The sequence below is a fragment of the Ochotona princeps genome, chromosome 5, assembly GCF_030435755.1.
Source record: "Ochotona princeps isolate mOchPri1 chromosome 5, mOchPri1.hap1, whole genome shotgun sequence".
Lineage (NCBI taxonomy): Eukaryota > Metazoa > Chordata > Mammalia > Lagomorpha > Ochotonidae > Ochotona > Ochotona princeps.
In genome coordinates, this window is record NC_080836.1 from 45,437,999 (window position 1) to 45,457,346 (window position 19,348).

General features: G+C 37.5%; 1 protein-coding gene across 2 annotated transcripts in view; it reads right to left on the bottom strand.

Annotated features, from left to right (window-relative positions):
- The window catches only part of GRB14 (growth factor receptor bound protein 14), a 120,063-nt gene that overhangs the window by 42,558 nt on the left and 58,157 nt on the right, over positions 1-19,348 (bottom strand). The window contains exons 1-2 of one of the 2 annotated variants that reach the window (XM_058664566.1): positions 18,149-18,342; positions 494-650 (exon numbers count right to left, since the gene is read on the bottom strand). In XM_058664566.1, the coding sequence (XP_058520549.1) occupies positions 494-650; positions 18,149-18,229 (238 nt within the window). In that variant the 5' untranslated portion in view covers positions 18,230-18,342. Of the gene's footprint in view, positions 1-493; positions 651-18,148; positions 18,343-19,348 lie in introns of those variants that run through there. The other variant, XM_058664568.1, reaches the window with a different exon arrangement.

Below are 19,348 nucleotides of genomic sequence, written 5' to 3' on the forward strand. Positions count from 1 at the left end.
GCAAAGGGCCGGTACGCGCCAATCCGAAGCCAGGAACCAGGAACCTCTTCCTCCAGGTCTCCCACGCGGGTGCAGGGTCCCAAAGCTTTAGGCTGTCCTCGACTGCTTTCCCAGGCCACAAGCAGGGAGCTGGATGGGAAGTGGAGCTGCCGAGATTAGAACCGGCGCCCATATGGGATCCCGGCGGGTTCAAGGCGAGGACTTAAGCCGCTAGGCCACGCCGCCGGGCCCGAGCTCAATGTTTTAGTTCCCAAATTATCATGTATCAGGGAATGACATGAAAAGAGGTGGGAAATACACAATATTTCTATTCTTGCTTGCATTTGTGCCCCTTCATGTCTCAACTAACAAGGAGAAATTTTAAAAGTCAAGAAAATAATTACGCATAATTCCCTTCCAGCTGTATTCATCAGGGGAGGTATTTTTTGTCCAACGATTAATATTATATGAGATGGAATGACAATGACATGAAACCACGATGCTGTGTCCTTACCTACACCTATGTGAGGCAGGTGCTCAAAAAGTGTCCAGCTGTGGTCATCAACACAATGATTCCTTAGGATCAACAACTGGCAAACATCTCTGGCTGTTATGTCGTTGGGAACTTCAAGGGCCCTGCTAGTTTCATCTTCACTGTATACTTTAATCACCTGTGTAGGTAGAAACAACAACAACAACAAAAAGTTAATATTCTGCTTTGCTTTGGTTTTACAACAAAATTTACTGTAAAAATTTAACGTATTCTGTGTATTACAAATAGCTTAGTAAGTCATATCAATGCATTCTCTGTCTCACCTAAATAATTATTTTTGCGTTACCAGATCAACTAAATTTAACTGATTTAACAAAAATGTCAATTATACAATAACTTGGGCCTGGTTCATTGGTTCAGTAGCAAAATCCTCGCCTTGCACACACCGGGATCCCATATGGGTGCTGGTTCGTGTATTGGCTGCTCCACTTCCAATCCACCTCCTGGCATATGTCCGGGGAAAGCAGCAGAGAATGGCCCAAAGACTTGGGACCCTGCACCCACACAGTAGACCTGCAAGAAACTCCTGGCTTCACAGTGGCTCAGCTCTGGCTTTTGCAGCCATTTGGGGAGTTAACAGAGGGTAATTGCCTCTATCTCTCCTTCTCCCTGTAAACCTGCTTTTTCAATAAAAAAATAATACAATAACCTACACTACTCATACTGTATATTAAATCTTTAGATTTGTTTTCCTACATATCTGCTCATTTGTGTCCTTTGACCTATAACCTCACATTTACTTCCACACATCTCCCTGACCCTTGAAGCTATGGTCTTCTGCTCTCTCTCTGTTTATTGGATTTTTTAAAAAAGTACATGGGTTGGGTCATACATGCAATATTTTTCTTTTGGTATTTGGTAATTTCACTTAGCATATTTCTAAATTAACCATGTTGTAGTAAATGGCAGGGTAACCCTCCCCCCTTTTTTGGTTTACTAATACTTCACTGCATGTGTATGTATGCCATAGAATACACACACACACAGATCTCACTTTATTTATTCATTCATCTATCCATGACTATTTACTCTGTTTGCATGCCTTGGCTATTGTGAATACTGCTGCAACGAACGTCGGAGTGCAGATATCTCTATCAATTCTATTTTTAACTTTTAAAGCATTTTCCTGACTTCAATAATGGTTTTGACAGCTTGCAGTCCCATTAATAGTGTAAAAGGGTATCTCTTCCCATTACAGCCTCAATAATATTTGTTATTTCTGGTCTTTTTAGTAACAGCCTTCTCAACAGCTTTACTGTGAAACCTCAGGCTTTCAACTTGCATTTCCTTGATGATTAGTGATATTGAATATCTCTTCATTTATCTGTTGTTTGCTTTTATGTTACCTGTAGAGGAACATTTATTCAAATCCATCACTCATTTTTAATTGTTTTTCTACTATTCAGTAGTATGAACTCTTTACAAATCTTTATATCAATCATTATCATACATTTGGCTTTATTATCTTTTATGCAGTTCACAAGTAGAGTTTTCATTAAAATAAAATTTCATTAAGTCAGCAAACTTATAATGTTTAGTTGTGTGCAAGTCTTTTATGTAAGGAAAATGTGAAACATTCATAGAAAAATAGAATCAGATTGCAAGCTGAGGAACAGGTATTCGAGCAGGTACATACCCAACATTGGAAGAACTGGGCACCATTTCTGGTTCCAGCTTCTTGCCAATGTCAATCCACAGGGGCAAGAGGGAAGCTAGATATGGAGGGGCGGGTTGAGTTCCAGACTCACGCTCTGACTTCCCTACTCCCAGCGGGCATCTGGAGAGGGAACCAACAAAGGGGTGCACATTCTTTCTGTCTCTCGAATGAATAAATGCTGCAAGATAACATGTTCGGTGCAAGAAACTTTTTAAATCTGCATGTTTTTTTCATAAACCATGTTTCTATGAAATTTCTGAGGATTTCCCACATACCTTCCACTTACAAGTTTCTTATACATTAAATGAAGACTACTTAGTCAAGATTTACATATCAAAGTCACTTTGACCAACAGGTTTCACTTTCTTCATGGCTGAACTAAGGGGCATTCCATGATTATTCAATATTATTTTCCCACCACTATGGTTCTGTTACACGGCTATATAACTTATCAATAATTTATAAATTTAATTGTTTGATAGAACTGAAATTCCAACTGACAGAGAGGGTCTTCCATTCAAAAGGATTACTCCCTAAACGTTCCCAACAACCAGGGCTGGTTCAGGAAGGAGCCAGGAACTCTATTGAGGGGAAAGAACACGGGTGACAGGGATCCAAGAACTTAAGCCATTATCTGCTGTCTTCTCAGACACAATCGCAGAGAGCAAGATGAGAATCAGAAATGCCGGGACTTGCATGATACTTGATATCAGATGCTGGCATTGCAAGTGTTGGCTTTACCTGTTGTTCCACAATATTCCTGACTCATCAATATTCTAAATTTTCCAATCCATATTTAAATCCTGTAAATGATCCAAATGACATTTCCCAGGTTCATATCAGAAGTAAAGGCAAGGAATAGAATCAGACTATACAAAAATCTCTCTCCATTTCAGCTATGGAAGTTTGGGTAAAGACTGGCTAGCTGTTAATGAAATCTGATTGAATTTTAGTCAATGGAATGTAAGCACACAGAATGCTTTGCTTCCAGGATCAGCTCAAAAAAGGTTTCTTACACATCATACTCCACTCTTTACCCATCCTCTTGCTGAATAAAAATGATAAGTACCCATAGGAAAGAGAAATCATGTGATAAAATAAATGTTCCTAAGTGAACACATAGAAGATTCCTAACTAGGAACACTAATAAAGTACTGTGACATAAACTGGTAATGAACTTCAATCATGTTAACTCACTATGATCTAGGACACATCTACCCACTGTTACTGCTAATTAGACAGAACGAGAGTTTCACAATAAACACACCCCTTGACATTTATCAAGTTATGCTGTATGTTAGATTTTCCATTATTATTTTATGTATTATTTAAGTTACTGAAGAAAGATATACATCTCTCACAATGGCAGAGAGACCAATGCAATACAATGCTCTAGAAAGTTCTCCAAGAATTTGTAATATGCCCCTTGTTATAACCTCATTTTGCACTTTTCAGTTTGCATGTCTCCCTCCTCAACTATGATAGCAAGATATTTGAAGTCTATTTTCCAATTTCATTGCATTATTGGGACCTAATCCAGTCAGTACTAGACAGAGTGAGCCTCACACATTCTGCAAAGTCATTTAATACAGTGATTTGTACATCATATACACTCAACATGTATTTATACAAAAGACTCTAGAAATGTTTTCAGACAAGAACTATGTACTTAAATTCTGGAGCTGAAGAAATCAAAATTATTGTCAATAAGCAACAGGCATATGATTTTTCATCATAAAAATCACAGATAAACTAAAATAGTATGGCAGCTCAGGAGTCACTGAGATAGCATAAGGGCACAAAAGGAAGGTCATGAAAAATGCACCATCAAAATCAGATAATCTCTGAAATTTTCTCTTCAGCTCCTCTTGATTAAGACATACATGTTGTTCACTCTGATGCCACTTCCGTTGGATAGGCAGCATTGTTTTTTGCCAAAGGCATTTGGGTATTTATAACATCAACTAAATTATCAACTTAAAAACTTGGTGAATTTTGAGTCTGATCTGTGGTTGCCTTGGCAGAGCCAGACAATATTTTCACAATACTTACATGGCCTGTGGACCAGACATTCTCCACGTCTCATTTAAAGTCTCAGTGCTTTGCTGTACCCACATCTGAGTACATTTTTCCTCTTCAGGGCATGCTTTCAGTATTTGTCTCTGTGCTAGAAAATTGGCTGAATTCTAAGGATGCCTTCCCTTACATAGCCCTGCTGCTGTGCTTCCAGCTAGGAGGATCAAGTACCAGTGGCTGCTCCTGGAACTTTTCCTCCACATGCGTGCAATGATGAGTCATTCTTTCAGCTCTCTGCTGTACATACCAGATCAGGACAGGGGGATGGGATAGTGAAAAAAAAAAATGACCGGTGGCTACTTAGAAGGTTTCCTGTACCTCTGTACAACTGCTTTTTAAAAAATAAAATAGTAAAACAAAACAAAACTGTATGGGGCTGCACTGCTGAATGTTAAGCTGCTGCCTGCGATTCCAGCATCTAGTAAGAGCACTGCTTCAGGTTCTGACTCCTCTGCCTCTGTCCCATCTCCTGGCTAATGCTCCTGGGAAGCTGATGATGGTCTGAGTACTTGAGCCCCGGTCATCCAAGTGCTGGACACAATGTCAGGCTCCTGATTTCTGCCTGGTGAAACCTTGACAGTTGTGATCATCTGCAGAATCAATCAGTGGATAGAAAATCAATCTCTCTCTCTCTCTCTCTCTCTCTCCTCTCCAACTCTGCTTTTAAACTAAATAGATAAATCCTTTTTTTTTTGAAAGAAAAATAGAATGAAAAACAAGAGATGCTCTGATATCTATGCTATGAATTCAAAACAATGACAAGAATACAGCAATAGGCAAAGTTAGAAAAAAGGAAAAAGGAAAAATTAACCAATTGTCAAATACCATTATATCATTCAGATTAAGTCACTGCAAATTAGAAACAAAGACTGGAATAGATGTGTTTACTCAGTTTTTAAAATAAATAACACCTGCTGAGAGAAAAACATTTTGAACTCCATTTCAACTGGTTGTATTTTTAAAAATCTAATTCTGACATTGGTACAAAATATACATTCATCTATGAGTGATACTTTCTAGCAGTAAATTCTTGTCAACTTCTAGATCTGTTTTATATTATGAAACTTCCTTCCTTTATCAGTGGAGTGCCTTTGTTCTTTTTCTTTCTTTCTCTCCTTAAAACATATGGAAAAGGAAGAAAAACTAATTTAACCTTTAACTCTCTTATTAGCACTGAACAGGCTTCCTGCCAAAAAATGATGCTTTCACTAAACACTCCCACATAAGAAAAAACGTCAACCTATTACAAAAGTGACATGATTACTGTGGATTAAAACTAAGTGAAAGACTTGTGATCATGTAGATATAATATAACTGTTCTTCAGAGTCACTGCATTTTAACAAAATATTGGCATCCTGTTTACTCTACATATGAATAGTTAATGGTGCTGTTTAACAAAGGTATATCATACCTTTATGGTTCAGTGAACAAAATCCTCACTTGGCTTTATAAAGGGGGGAGACTGGGGTAAGAATATTATTATCCATTTATCTTCAAGATCATTTGAAATTGTATGGACTTAAGAAAAGAAACAAACTCTTCTTCATCAGAACCTGAAAGTTGACCTGCCAGAGCTATAGGCCACTGGTAAGTCTCTATACCAGCCCAGCTGCAGAAACAGAGAAGGCTAAGGTTGTACACACTGGCTGGGTTGGAAGCCCTTTCGAGGACACTGCACTCCTAACAATCAGAACAACCTTGGCCTTTGGAGGAGTTTATGCCTTCAAACATTTGCCCTCACAGCAAACGGCATCTCGCAAAGCAAATTTAATACACGGTCACAGTTAGCTCAGTAGGGATCTGTTGAAATGTGAGTGGAGCAATTCTCTGGCCAACATCCTATCAACCCATGTTTACATACTTTTTCCATCAACACCTCCCCTACACTGTCCTCCTTAAAAAGTTGAGTGGGGGAAAGGGACTGAAAATTAATAGAATCCATTTTAAAGAAGTAGACACAACAATGTTAAAATTCAGACAACAAAACATGGTAATGTTCAGGATAAAAGTTTGAGAACACTACAGCTTCTAGATTAAGAGACAAAATATTTAAAATGGAAGCACAGGCTAATCTTATATTCTTGTATATATATTAAATATATACTATATATTATATTACATATAGTATATATTACATGTTCTTATGTGTATATGTATATATACACAAGAATATGCAAGGATATAGAAATTGAAAGTCAACTCAACATGTATCAGCATTCCTTCAAAACACACATAAAATTTCTTAGCAATAATCACCCAAAAGTCAGAACCTAAGAGCACACTCTTTAAAAAGTCCCAAGAATAATTGGAGTGAAGACGATGCACTTGGCCTTCTTCCTCCTTGCCACTGGCCTGAGGGATTGGGAAGGTGATGGATAGATAGCCAGGTCCTTTTACAATCTGGATTCACATTAGAATATCTGAAACAAGTCCAGGGTTTGTTAGCTGAAATGGCATTGCCATAGTGCCACCACAACTGGAAAGCAATTAGTTACTCCATAGATGTGCTCCATTTATCCTTTGTTTCTTCCAAGAAGGAAATGGAGAAATGAGATTCTCCTTAAGCAGGTAAAACAATGAGCACAGGTTAAGTGTACATGAATAAGCAAGAATACAGAGGATGAAGTGAAAACAAGCACACAAAAAGAGTAGAGAAAGTTATTTTTTGGTGCTAATGTCTAAATTTTGGGAAAATTTAAATTCAATTTTAAATAAATAAAAATTAAATATTTATTCTAAAATAATGTAAACACCATGGTAAGTATGATGTCATTGTGATTAAAAGCACATTTAAGCAGAACCAAATTTATTAACATATGTTGTATTACTCACACATTAAAATTCATATAATGTATAGCTCAACAGGCTAATCCTCTACCTTCAAGTATAAGCAAACAATATGGGGGCTGGTTCTTGTCCCAGGTGCTCCAATTCCAATTCAGCTCACTGTTCATGACCTCGGAAAGCAGTGGGGAATAGCTCAAGTCCTTGGGATTCTGCAGTCATGTGGGAGACCAAGGGGAAGCTCTTGATTCCTGGCTTTGAATAGGCTTAGCTCTGACCATTGTGGCCATTTGGTGAGAGAACCAGCAGATGGGAAATCTTTTCCTCCCTGGCTCTTCTTCCCTCTGTGAATCTGCCTTTCAAGTAAAAATTAAGAAATCTTTAAAAAATTCATATAACTACTGCATATATTACATAAGATAGAATTAAGTGTATTATTGACAAGTAACTAATAGAAAATAGGAAACATAACCAGTTTGCTGTGAACTAGGTTCAAAGTGAAGCTTATTTCTATAATTCTTCAAAAGTTCACCACTGAACTACAGTAATAATTACAAAACATCTTTAAATGTTTCAAAATTTCCTAATTATTTGCAATAGATAGGCATGTTATCCAAAGCATGTGGAATTTTTTTATATCGAGGTCACATAGTAGCCCTGAATTTTTACATTCTTCTAAATAGGAATGCAGTGTTTTAAGATAACAAGAGACATTCTCAGATATTTTGAATTAAGCAACTCAACACATTCCCTTGAACGGAATGTGAAATACTTTATTCATCATTTCCCATTCCAAACTCAAACAGCAATTATAAAATGTTGCATTTTCAAAACTTCACTGTTCCAAAAGTCTTTATACCACTCTGGAAAAGCTGCTGCTTTCTTATTTCAACCCTGAATCATTTTGCTATACGTTAAATATTAAGATGAAACAGTATATAGTTTAAAGAAAACAGGTATCAGAGAAGTCTTAAATTACTTCCATTCAGAGGGATGTTTTTAATCCACTTACCTAGTTGCTTTTTTTGTTTTTTCAAAAGGCAAGAGTCATCGAGATACAGAAAAAGAAATAGCCATCTCCTACCCCCTGGTTCACTCCCCAGATGCTCACCACAGCCCTAGCTGAGCCAGCACTTCAGACTTCAAGTCAGGCACCCCACCTGGGTGGCAGCAGCCCAAGCACTTAAGCCACCAACTTGCTGTCTCCACCGGTGCGCATCAGCAGGAAGTCACAATTGGAAGCAGAGCCAGGACTTGAACCCAGGTACCCTGACACAGACTGTGGGCATCCCAGTTGGTCTGTACCAGATGCCTGTTCCTCAAAACTGCTCCTCAGCAACATATTTTGTTTGATCATGTATGTCTATTTAACTAAAAGACACTAACTGAAAAAAGATTGTGCAGCCAGTAGCAGAATTACATGAATTCACTGAGCTCCTGACCAACTTTATTCTCTTGAAATCTCTCCTTTAGTGTCTGGGTCCACGTAGTTTTTTCCCCCCTCAGTTGTTTTTTGTTCTGTATCGATGAAGCTGTGCTCCTTGTATACACAGGAATATTTCACTATTGGGCTTTCTGTGAACTTGGTGTCCCTACCATCTAGGGCTGCTCCTCCAGATCTGACAAACCACTGTGTAGAGAAGCTTTCCATGACTCCCCTCTGGTTGGTAATTTGGTGTCTATTTCACAGCTGAAATTCTGTCAAATTCACAAAAAGAAGTAGGTAAACATCAAAGTGAGACAGATGTTACAAACAAAGCTCACAAGATGGATCAACCTCACATTATTCATTTCTACAGGAACACTGTACAGCTTCCTGGATATAAGAGAACTCATTCAGAATCCTAGGAACTACACTACTAAAGAGGGAGAGAGTGCTCACAGAGAACTTCCAGGAGCCCAGGGCGTGCATTCAGAATGTACAGATGAAGCTTCAAAACATGTCCACCAGATCTATTTCCTGGGTCACGGTAAAGAGGCCCAGTGCAGACTCGCCACAGGAAATGCCCTCGACTTGGCATAGAAAGCAGCTCAGCATGGTCACACCTGACAGCACGGATCAGTGACACTGCAGAGTCACGCCTTGTCTAGACTTCCAACCAAGAGATGACAGGCAGCCTGTGGCAAGAGCAGGCCAAAAATATCTCCTTACGGCTCCTGTACTCTGAGTCCACGCCTGCTCCTCACCCTTTCTGTCTGTCGCGTTCCCACCTGAGAATGCTGCTGGTTCCCTTCCCACCAAGGATTAGAAGCAAGGCCCTAGTTTAACCAGAGGCTCAAGTCCACAGAGAGAGAAATGGAATTCTTTTAGTTTATTCTCTTATGTGGAAGGAAGGGAAAAACAAAAGAAACTGCTCCGATTTCATTATAAAAAGAAGGAAAACATTAAAACTAATTTATAAAATATCTTATAATCCCAAAACATGTTTCTGATACTTTATTAGCACTTAAATTCAAAATCATTTAGAGTGGGTCAAACAAAAAAAAATTATACCAATGTTTCTCTAAGAATATTTATTCTTAATTTATTTATAAAAGTTATACACAAAGAGAGGAAACAAAGAGAGAGATCTTCCATTTGCTCATTCACTCCCTAGATGGCCACAACAAGGGCTGGGTCAGTCAAAAGCTAGGAGTTTCATCCAGGACTCTCACACACATAGCACAAGCACTTAGACCATCTGCCACTGCTCTTCCCAGGCAAATTTGTGGAGAAGTGGATTAGAAGCAGAACAACTGAGACATGAACCACCACGCCTAACACCAGCCACACTAATGTTTCTAATGATTTCACCCACCAGGTATTCTCTGATGCTTCCATGTTTTTAAAATTCATGTAATTTTTGCTAAGATACTGAAGCTGAATAATTCATATTTGAAATGAAAACCTTCAAAATGCTGATGTGCATTCATATTTAAATCAGAAAATGACAAGTCTTACTTATGTTGGAATTAAGATTTTTGTCTAGTGTTTCACTTGAGTCTTTAAGCAATATTTTATTTCAGAATAAGCATAAGACATTTCTAAATGCTGGCTCATTCAGTGAGAAAAAGAACAAGTTGGGGAGAGGTGAAGGGAGAAGTGTTAGAATAGAGACAGGGAAAACATGAGAAGAGGAAAGTTAATACTCTTCATTAGACCCAGGAAATATCAGAATTTGTTTCAATTATTCACCTGTCTGGTATCAACTGAAGCACTTTTATTGGACTTATTTCATTGATTTTTAAATGTGCAACAAAATAATGTTTGTTATGATTTAATGTACCACACGGTCAATCACAGATGCTATGTCCAGTATTTCTATGATATTTGGGTTATCATTTTACAAACTTAATTAGCATACAAAAGGTAATTATTTAAATCCTAACACTCCCACATTATGACAGCAGTATGAATAACTGACTTAACACATCAAATTTTAATTTTCTTTCATTTTTCTAAATATTTGTTTTACATCAGTGGAAAATCTGTACAAAGCATAAAGTACTTCTGTCAAGGAAATGGACTCAATGTTGTTAGAATACAAAACAATTACTGTTTAGTGTCCCAGGTTACCCAGTTCTGATTTAGCTCCCTACTAACATACCTGGGATAGCAGCAAAAGATGGCCCACATGTTTGGGCCACTGAAGCCCCATGGGAAACCTGGAAGAAGCTCTTGCCTTCTGGCTTTAGCCTGGCGCGGCTCCAGCCATTGTGAACATTTGAGGAATGAACCAGGGAGTGGAAGATGGAATCAATCAATCTTTCTGTCTCTCTCTCCAGGGGATGGAAGATGGAAGATCTATCTCTCTCTCTATCTCTCTCTCTCTCTCTCTCTCTCTCTCCATGCATAACTGCCTTTCAAAAAATAAACAGGTCTATTTTTTGGAAAAATCTTAAAACAGGTAAGAAGGGATTAACGAGGAACACCCATTTCTCTTGTCTTATAATGAAGAAGCTGAGGCTGGAGAGATAGCCTAGTCTGCTGGCCTTAGGCATGCCTGCTAGAACTAGCCAGGCACCCCATCTCAGTTAAAACCTGAAGTTCAATTCCTTCTAAATCATCTTGTTCAAACTTTGTGATGACTTCAGCTTCTGCTTCTATGCAACATACTGTTAAAAAATTAAATAACTAAACATGAGAACATAAGTATATATGCATGCCCCCAGACCACCTAACTTTTTGAATGCCAAGATAAGCTGCATTTCTTAGGTTTTTTTTTTTTTTCTCAGCTTTTTGCTAGAAAAATTGCAAATCCTGAATCAGCCAGAAGAGGGAGCTTTTATCTCTCAGTTGATGGAAACAGAAAAACAAAAGGGTTTGAAAATTAGAACCATAATATTGTTAACACTGTGAAGTTTCTACTTGATACAACTGTAAGCATGTAATAGCGTTCACGTCTATTTGAAGAGCTCTCAATTTCATGAATATTTATGGCAAATAAATTTTACATCTTAAATTACAATAAAGAGATTATGTGTATGTGAGAATACTTCAAACATTTATGGAAAAATGCAATTAAAAGCATTAATGTATTTTGCTGTAAAGAAATTGTGGTCCCCTAAATATTGTGTAATACATAGAAAACATATAGTGTAACATGCATTTAAAAATTCACTGATATTTAGATTGTAATGCCAAACTTTTTGTTAAAATTTTGATAGGACTAACCATACTATTTTGACTTTTGAAACTATAAAACAATATTCCTGAACCATTTCAAACACAAGTATATATCCTAGTTGCATGTCAGATTAGGAGGTCAAAAACACTTTCTAACAACTTTTGTTGTTGTTGTTTGGTCAAAATGATTTTCAAATTCTCATTTTGGAACTATCTTAGAGGCAAGCATTGCAAATATCTGACAGGGATGGAAAACTTTTATCTTTTCTAGGGGGCTAGTATTTGAAATTTCCAGAAGTCTTTTTTTTTCTTTTCTCTGCCAAAAAGAGACTCTTGTTTTCAAGATTTGGCTTAGGGTGCTGGGGCAGGGCCAGGACAGCCTGCCTTACAGACTGCCCCAAGCAAAAGTCTCAGACTGTTCATCAGCAAGGCTATTTTTAATCTGCTTTCCCTGCCAAGCATGTATCATGCATTGTAATTTACCAAACAGAATGAGGCCCAGCATCTGTTCTCACGAAGGTTCAGTCCAGGTGCCTACAGTAGCTGGGACTCTGGAGTCTGCTCTATGAGCGGTTTATTGTCAGTTACAAGTCATGGATGGCTCATACTGTAAAATGGGAAAAACGCTGGCCAACTAATATCTAACAGTGGAAGTTGGTGATTATTACTGTACTTTTTAAAAAGATTTATTTATTTTGATTGGAAAGGCAAATTTACAAACAGGAGAGAGAGAGGGAAAGATCTTCTGTCTTCTGGTTCGCTCCCCAAGTGGCTGCAACAGATGGAGCTAAACCGATCTGAAGCCAGGAGCTAGGAGCATCTTCCAGGCCTGCCACACAGGTGCAGGGTACCAAGGCTTTGAGCCATCATCTATGGTCTTCCCAGACAATAACCAAGGAGCTGGTTTGAAAATGGAGCAGCCAGGATGTGAACCAGTGTCCCTATGGGATCCCAGCACATATGAGGCAAGGATTTAGTCACTGTAATTTTTGAAAGTAAAATATAAGATGTAAGGAGTGAATTCCAAGTGATCCCAAGAGTCCTGCTGAATGCTAAGGAACTCTAACACGTTGATTTATTCATTACATCTTGGAGGAAAGACTGAGAGCACAGCAAAGGAAAAACAACTTAGAGGAGAAAAGGCAGAATGGCAGAGAAGTGAAATACGTACCTGAACCCGCCTGCAGGGCCAAGGAAAAGGAACTGCAGCTGCACTGTGAGGGACGGCTCTGCAGTGCATGGGGCCCAGTGATTTTTATGGGTAGAATTCTGAGTTGCATGGAATTGAAACATGGGTTCCTGTCCGTTCTTTGTCAGTTGTTAAGGAAGACACCTAGCTCCTCCAACCCAATTCTCCTCTTCCTAAATTGGGTTTGGCCACCTTCCTTGTAGGGCTCAATGAGAATTAAAGAGAATGTGTATTCAGTACTGACCTTAATCTAGTTGTTTTTTTTATTTTCAGTGGTCTGTGTGGGTGGCTGTGAGTACACAAAATTGCCCATACAGATAAGTTGGCTCCAGATGATGATAATGAAAAGACTTGAGTATGTAGTTTTTCACCATCATGTAAATAAAACTTGGGAATAAACAAAAGAAAAGCAACAGAGAGACAAATATTAAGAATGAACTATCAAAGTTAGCTCATTGTTTAAAGAGCTCAATCTCATCTTTTTAAAAACCCTGTTTATCACATAATGGTAACTACAGGTTGAGTGTCCCTTATCCAATATGCTTAGAACTAACAGTGTTTTCCTTCTCTTTATAATTCTGACTTTCGAATAAAAACAGATAAATCATTTTTAAGAAATTGAGATGAAATATTTATTCAATGCCTAGTGAGTTTAAGGCACCTGTGGTGGAAGTGCTAATGTCCGCACAGTAGTCACCGCTCCCTACTTCCTTCCTAATGAATCTGGAGAGCAGGCAATGTCCTGAGCATGGGGTCTGTGTCTTTTGGCTTCCTTCATGCAACACCAGAACATGATGGAAGACAAAGCTCCTGATTATCAAGAATGTCATGTTAACAAAGCAGCCTAGCCAGCTTGCCCTAGGTCCACCCATTCTCTGTGCCAAGAATGTGAGCAGAATGACATAAATTTGCATATATCTTTCCATAAAAAGGTAACAGGACTCATACCAGGAAAATACAATTGAAAGCAAGGACATTGGCTACCTGAGGATACTATGAGGCTGCGTCAATGGTTTTGGACTAATCTTGCTTGCAAAATACAAGGAAGATAATTCCCTTCCCTGCTAATTCTACTGTACTTCAAGTTTTTTTGCTTATGTGAAATTGAATTTTTGCCAATAGATGACAAAAAACAGCATTTTACTGAATGAATATATAAAATAATATAAAAAGATACAGAGATAATCACCTGATAAATTTGAAAACTCAAGAAGTAAAGCATACACTTATGTGTAGGTAGAAAGATACAATATAAAAAGTAAAAATAAAAAGTCATTGAAAAGTAATAAAAAAAAAAGTAAAATAGTATAAAAAGTAAAAATAAAATTGATGTGACAGGGTATTTGCTGCCAACCTGACAAATGAGTAACAAAGGCTTGTGTGACGGCACTGAATCAAGACTCTGAGAAGATAAATAAAAAGGGATAGCCTCAGAAGGCTTTGGGAGGAGACCACAGCCTGGGCTGAGGCTTAGACAAGTGGAGGAAGGTGCTGGTGGAGACCACAGGTGTAACTCTGGGAGCAAGAAAACAGAGACATGCGCATGTAAAGCTATTACAAGATGCACTCATGGAAAGGGGTGCCCCAGCGGAGGGCTCCTGTGAAGCTACTGGAACCATGGGGCCATGCAGGCCCACACCATACTGCAGGTTAGGCACTCAGGGACTCCAAATGTGGAAAAGTTTCTAGGAAAAATAGAGATCTGATGATCTGCACTCTTTCTCTACAAGATCATTTTCAGATAAGCACCAAGGACTTTCAAAGCATGAGTGTATGTGGGAATTGTAATTTTTAAAGACTGCAAATTTTAAGAATCTATTGTCATGTCATGCTTCTTTTTCATTTAGATTGCTTCAAGTTTGTGTGTGCTTAGGAACATATGTCATAAATTGTCATGTAGACAATGGATGTGAACATTCTTGCAAACAATTTGGAGGGATTACACACACAGACCCACAAAATCGGGAATACATGCCACTGACTGCAGTTTTCCTGAAACAGTATCAATTTTAATTTTTATGTAATTCAGATATAACAATGCTTTTGAGTCTTTTGTTAACTTCCAGGATCCTTACAATGTTTTCTTGATGTATTGTGACAATCCAGGGATTCAGGTGTAAATTAGCTTTCCATTAGGTGGCATACACACACACACACACACACACCCCACAGCTGCTCACAGTTGCTTTCTGAATAAAATGTTTTCTATGCTAGAACATATGGGAGTTGGTGGAGATGCAGAGGAAGATGAAAGGATCTGCCTAAGCTAATTTCAGACTTGGAGCTGAATGGCAATTATACACACCATACAGCAATTTCATTAACATTCATTTCAGGAGGTAACACATATCCAGGAGAAACACACTGGAAGTCATAAGACCTAGATTCTATTTCTAGCTCTGCATTGACCTTCTGGGTGACCCTGCTTAAGTCACTCAACACCCAAAAGACTCAGTCTTCTCATCTGCAGAAAGAAAGAAAAAGAAACAGTGAGGGGGAGGGAGGGAGGAGGGAGAGAAAGAGGAAAAAAGCGGAAGGAGAGAGAGAAGGAGAGAAGGAAATAGGAAAGGAAGGAAAAAAAGAAACAGGAAAAAGCAAAGGTATCTGAGAAAAACGCCATGAAGTAAACGAGTCATTCTGAATGACTAATGAGGAAGTGATCACTTCTGAGGGACACGACTTAACTTTCCCTGCTACAAGTCTAATGCACTGCAGTCAGGGAAGTCCAATCCTAATAGAATTAAAAGCGAAAAATTAAGTGACAGTCTAACGAAACGCCCTGTTCATCAAACACCAAAACTGACCCTACCACATTGAGGACCATGTACAACAAGTTCCTAAGCACTCCCAAGAGAAGTGAGGCACCTATAGGTAAGAAACAACTCAGTCACATCACTGAGCCATTGTAGAAATGCATTCAACCATTCAAATGGTTAGGATTTCAGCCAGTAAACTGCCTTGTAAAAGCATGGTTCAAGGGGCAGGCGCTCCTTCAATTATCCACCTTCAAGCACCACTATCCCATATGTGCACCAGCTGCTCCTCTTCCAAAACAGCTCACTGCTTGTGGCTCGGAGAAGCAGTATGGATGTCCCCAAGCCTTGGGACCCTGTACACTCAAGTAGGAGACCAGAAAAGGCTTCTGACTTTGGGTTGACTCAGCTCTGGCCATTGGAGACACTTGGGAGGTAAATCAGTGGATGCAAGATCTTCCTCTTTGTTTTCTCTCTATAAATCTCTTTAGCAATAACAATAAATAAAACTTTAAAAAAAAAGAACGACAGCTTCAAGATGAACAAGTTTTATACCAAATTGTGGAAAAAACACCTGTATTGCTGGTAAATGAGAATTTACCACTGAAATACCTAAGAACTGGTTGTACTATTTCTAAGATCTTGTTAAATGTATGGTAATTTTATAAGTAGAGAAGCTTCCTATCTTGAATAAGAATAAAACTTGTTTTTTATATAACCACATAATATTAATATTTTAGTAAGGAAAATTCAATTACTTGAGCACAAGAAAGATACTGAGATTTTCAGAGAAATTTAATAGACAAATAGTTCCTCCACACGTTAAAATGTCAAGAGAAAGAAATAGCAAATATGCTATTTCAGTAAATAATAGAGTACAAAATTATATGAGCATTTATCTTGTGAACTTGTTGCAAAGGAATAACATGATTTGGGCTTAATGTATTTTGATAGTCCCTGAAAATGATAGCACTTTAAAAACATTTTATTTTGTATCTAAAAATGACCTAGCATTTGGCCACAGAGTATAAAATACATTATCTGAATTTTAGAATTATAGAGATAAATAAGACTGAATAAATGATTTTTTGAAAACTCCTCAGCTATTGTTGAACAAGCAATAGCTTGAACAAATGAGGAAGCAATGACTCCTGGAGGTTAAATCATTTCACAAGGCCACATGGCAAATACACAGAGAGTCTAGATGCTATGCTTTCCACCAGACCAATATGTCATCCAAAACAAACCAAACACGTAGTTTCTTGGTCAGTCTTAACTGCAATATTACCTGGATAAAGTAGAACTCAAACCCACAAAAAAGTGCTTGGTATAGGTTAATAAACTTTTTCCACATGCCCCAAATGAGTCAGACAAACTAGACTGCCATTTTTCTAGCATTCTTAATTCCAATTCAAAATCAAGATTTAAGTTTGTAGCAAAACAATTAAATTTTCTTAAGCTGAGAGAAGGTCAACAAATAAGATAATAAAAACATGCTGGATAAATTCTCATATATCTACCCCGGGAAATAAATGGTCAACTGGTTTTTTTTTTTAAAAAAAAAAAAAGAAGCAGAAAACCTAAATATTAAAGACAACACACAAACAAATGTTCCTTTAAAAGACATTTTACTTGTTAGATTTGTCATGTTTCAAAGAAACAACTTCACCTCTGACTTAAAGGAATGCACTAATAGTTAACAATTAACCATTAACAGGTTAAGGCAGAAATAAACATTACAGTTTCTACTGCCACCCAAACCATACAGAAACCATATCGCCCAAAACAGCTTTCCGTACTTTCCTTCCCTCCATGCAACAGATTTGATTGTTTGAAGAGAATGTTTATATTTAGTGCACTTATAATAGAAATTTAGCTACATTACGAGGTGTATTTAACATTTAGTAAAAAGCAATATCACAAGACATAAAAATATTTATAACATTAACTACATCTAATAAATATTTTCATACACATGATTGATCACATTAATAATTAACAGAAATCCTTTCAGAGAAGAATTTAATGGAAGGTTTTTGTTAAGATAAAGACAAAAGTCAGTAGAAATGGATTGAAACTTGAAGATTATGAACTGGTGACATTTAAACAATAAAATAACTAGATAGTCCATTCAACAATGAAGAGATGGATGTATTAAGAATTATACTGAAACAAACCATTCCACAGAAACAAATTTAAAACATAACAGCTAGCAGATTTTCTACTTAGCTACAGGAAAAGGCCTAAAGTCACAGAAGAAGAAGGGGGAAAAAACCAAAAACCAAAAAGCTTCTTCATAGTTTCTAAATCACAATAATCTGAAATTTAGAACTAACTAGTTTTTACATGGTTTCTTTTTTCTCTTTCCACTCTAGCCATGTCCCAGTGAAACATGTGTGCTGTTCAATACCTGTAATACATCTTATAGCCTCAATGAAGTATACAGTGTCTTTCAAGAATAAGTTACTAAAGCTCCCGAGGTATTAACAAACACACAGTAGCAAAAAAGTAAGAAAAGTGAAAGACAAAAAGCGGAAATCAGTCACATACCCTGTTCTGCAGAACTACTGGCGTGACTGCAGGCAGAGTGACTCTTCTTGCACTTAAACTCATGCCTGCCTCCCTTAGCATGATTTCCCCTTGCAGGTCATGGACGAAATGAAAGAATCTGTAACGGTTACTCCTTGGGAACTTCAGGACTCAGTGCAAAAGAACAACCAGGGAAGTAATAAATGTCACCCTGTTTATGTGATTCCCATCCACCCCAAGCCAATTAAGGATGGCCGTGGGACAGGACAAGGCAACAACCAATCAAAGCCCGGAAAATTTCGTCTTTGTCCTTGGAAACACATTCTGATACTTTTGTTTATGATATTTAAAGAAGCAGATTAGCAGGCATCTAGTTTGCTTAACTTTTCTTTTCCAAAACAGTGCAATTCAATGCCATCTTGGTTAATGAGGCAGCTTTGTCTATACTAAAGCATTTCAACATATGGTAGATAACCAACCGTCCACATAGGCCAACTTAAAGTTTAAAAATACATAAATGAACCGAATTTATTCTGTTCATAAACTGATAAATGCATACTTGACACATAATACATGAGGCACAATAATGAAAGCTAAGGTGCTGACTTTAATTTTTATGATATAATAAAAGAATTTAAGGTATATTCATTGATTTTATCTCCTCAACAGATAAAATTTTTGCACTGTAGATTTTAAGGCTATCCTTGAGGTCCTATACTGACAAATTCGACCCATTAATTATCACTTTAACAATCAACTAAAATAAGGATGTTAAATATAAAGGGGAAGAAATTAAACTGTAATATAGGCATTGTAAGAACTTACATTATTAAAGAGCCCAGATATGTGTGACTTACTATTTTATTCCATTAAAATAATTTTAATAATAGACACTTCTCAATGTATCTCAAAATTTGAATAACTATTTTGGATTTTGTTACAATACCTAAAAGCTTCACTATAATGTTTTTGGGGAGTTGATGGAGGTTCACAACTAAAAATATTCATGGTCAACAAGAAAATTTTCAAACTAAAAATAATCGAAATGAAAAAAAAAACAACGCGTTTCAATGTTAACATTAGTCAAGTCTGATAAAGGGGAAGTCCCTTCAGAGTACACAACACCTTGACAAGCTGCACTAAACCTCCTAAGTGCTCCTCAGCCATGACTCACCCAATGACCCTCAGTCTTTGGCAGAAGAGGAATTTCTCATAATTCTA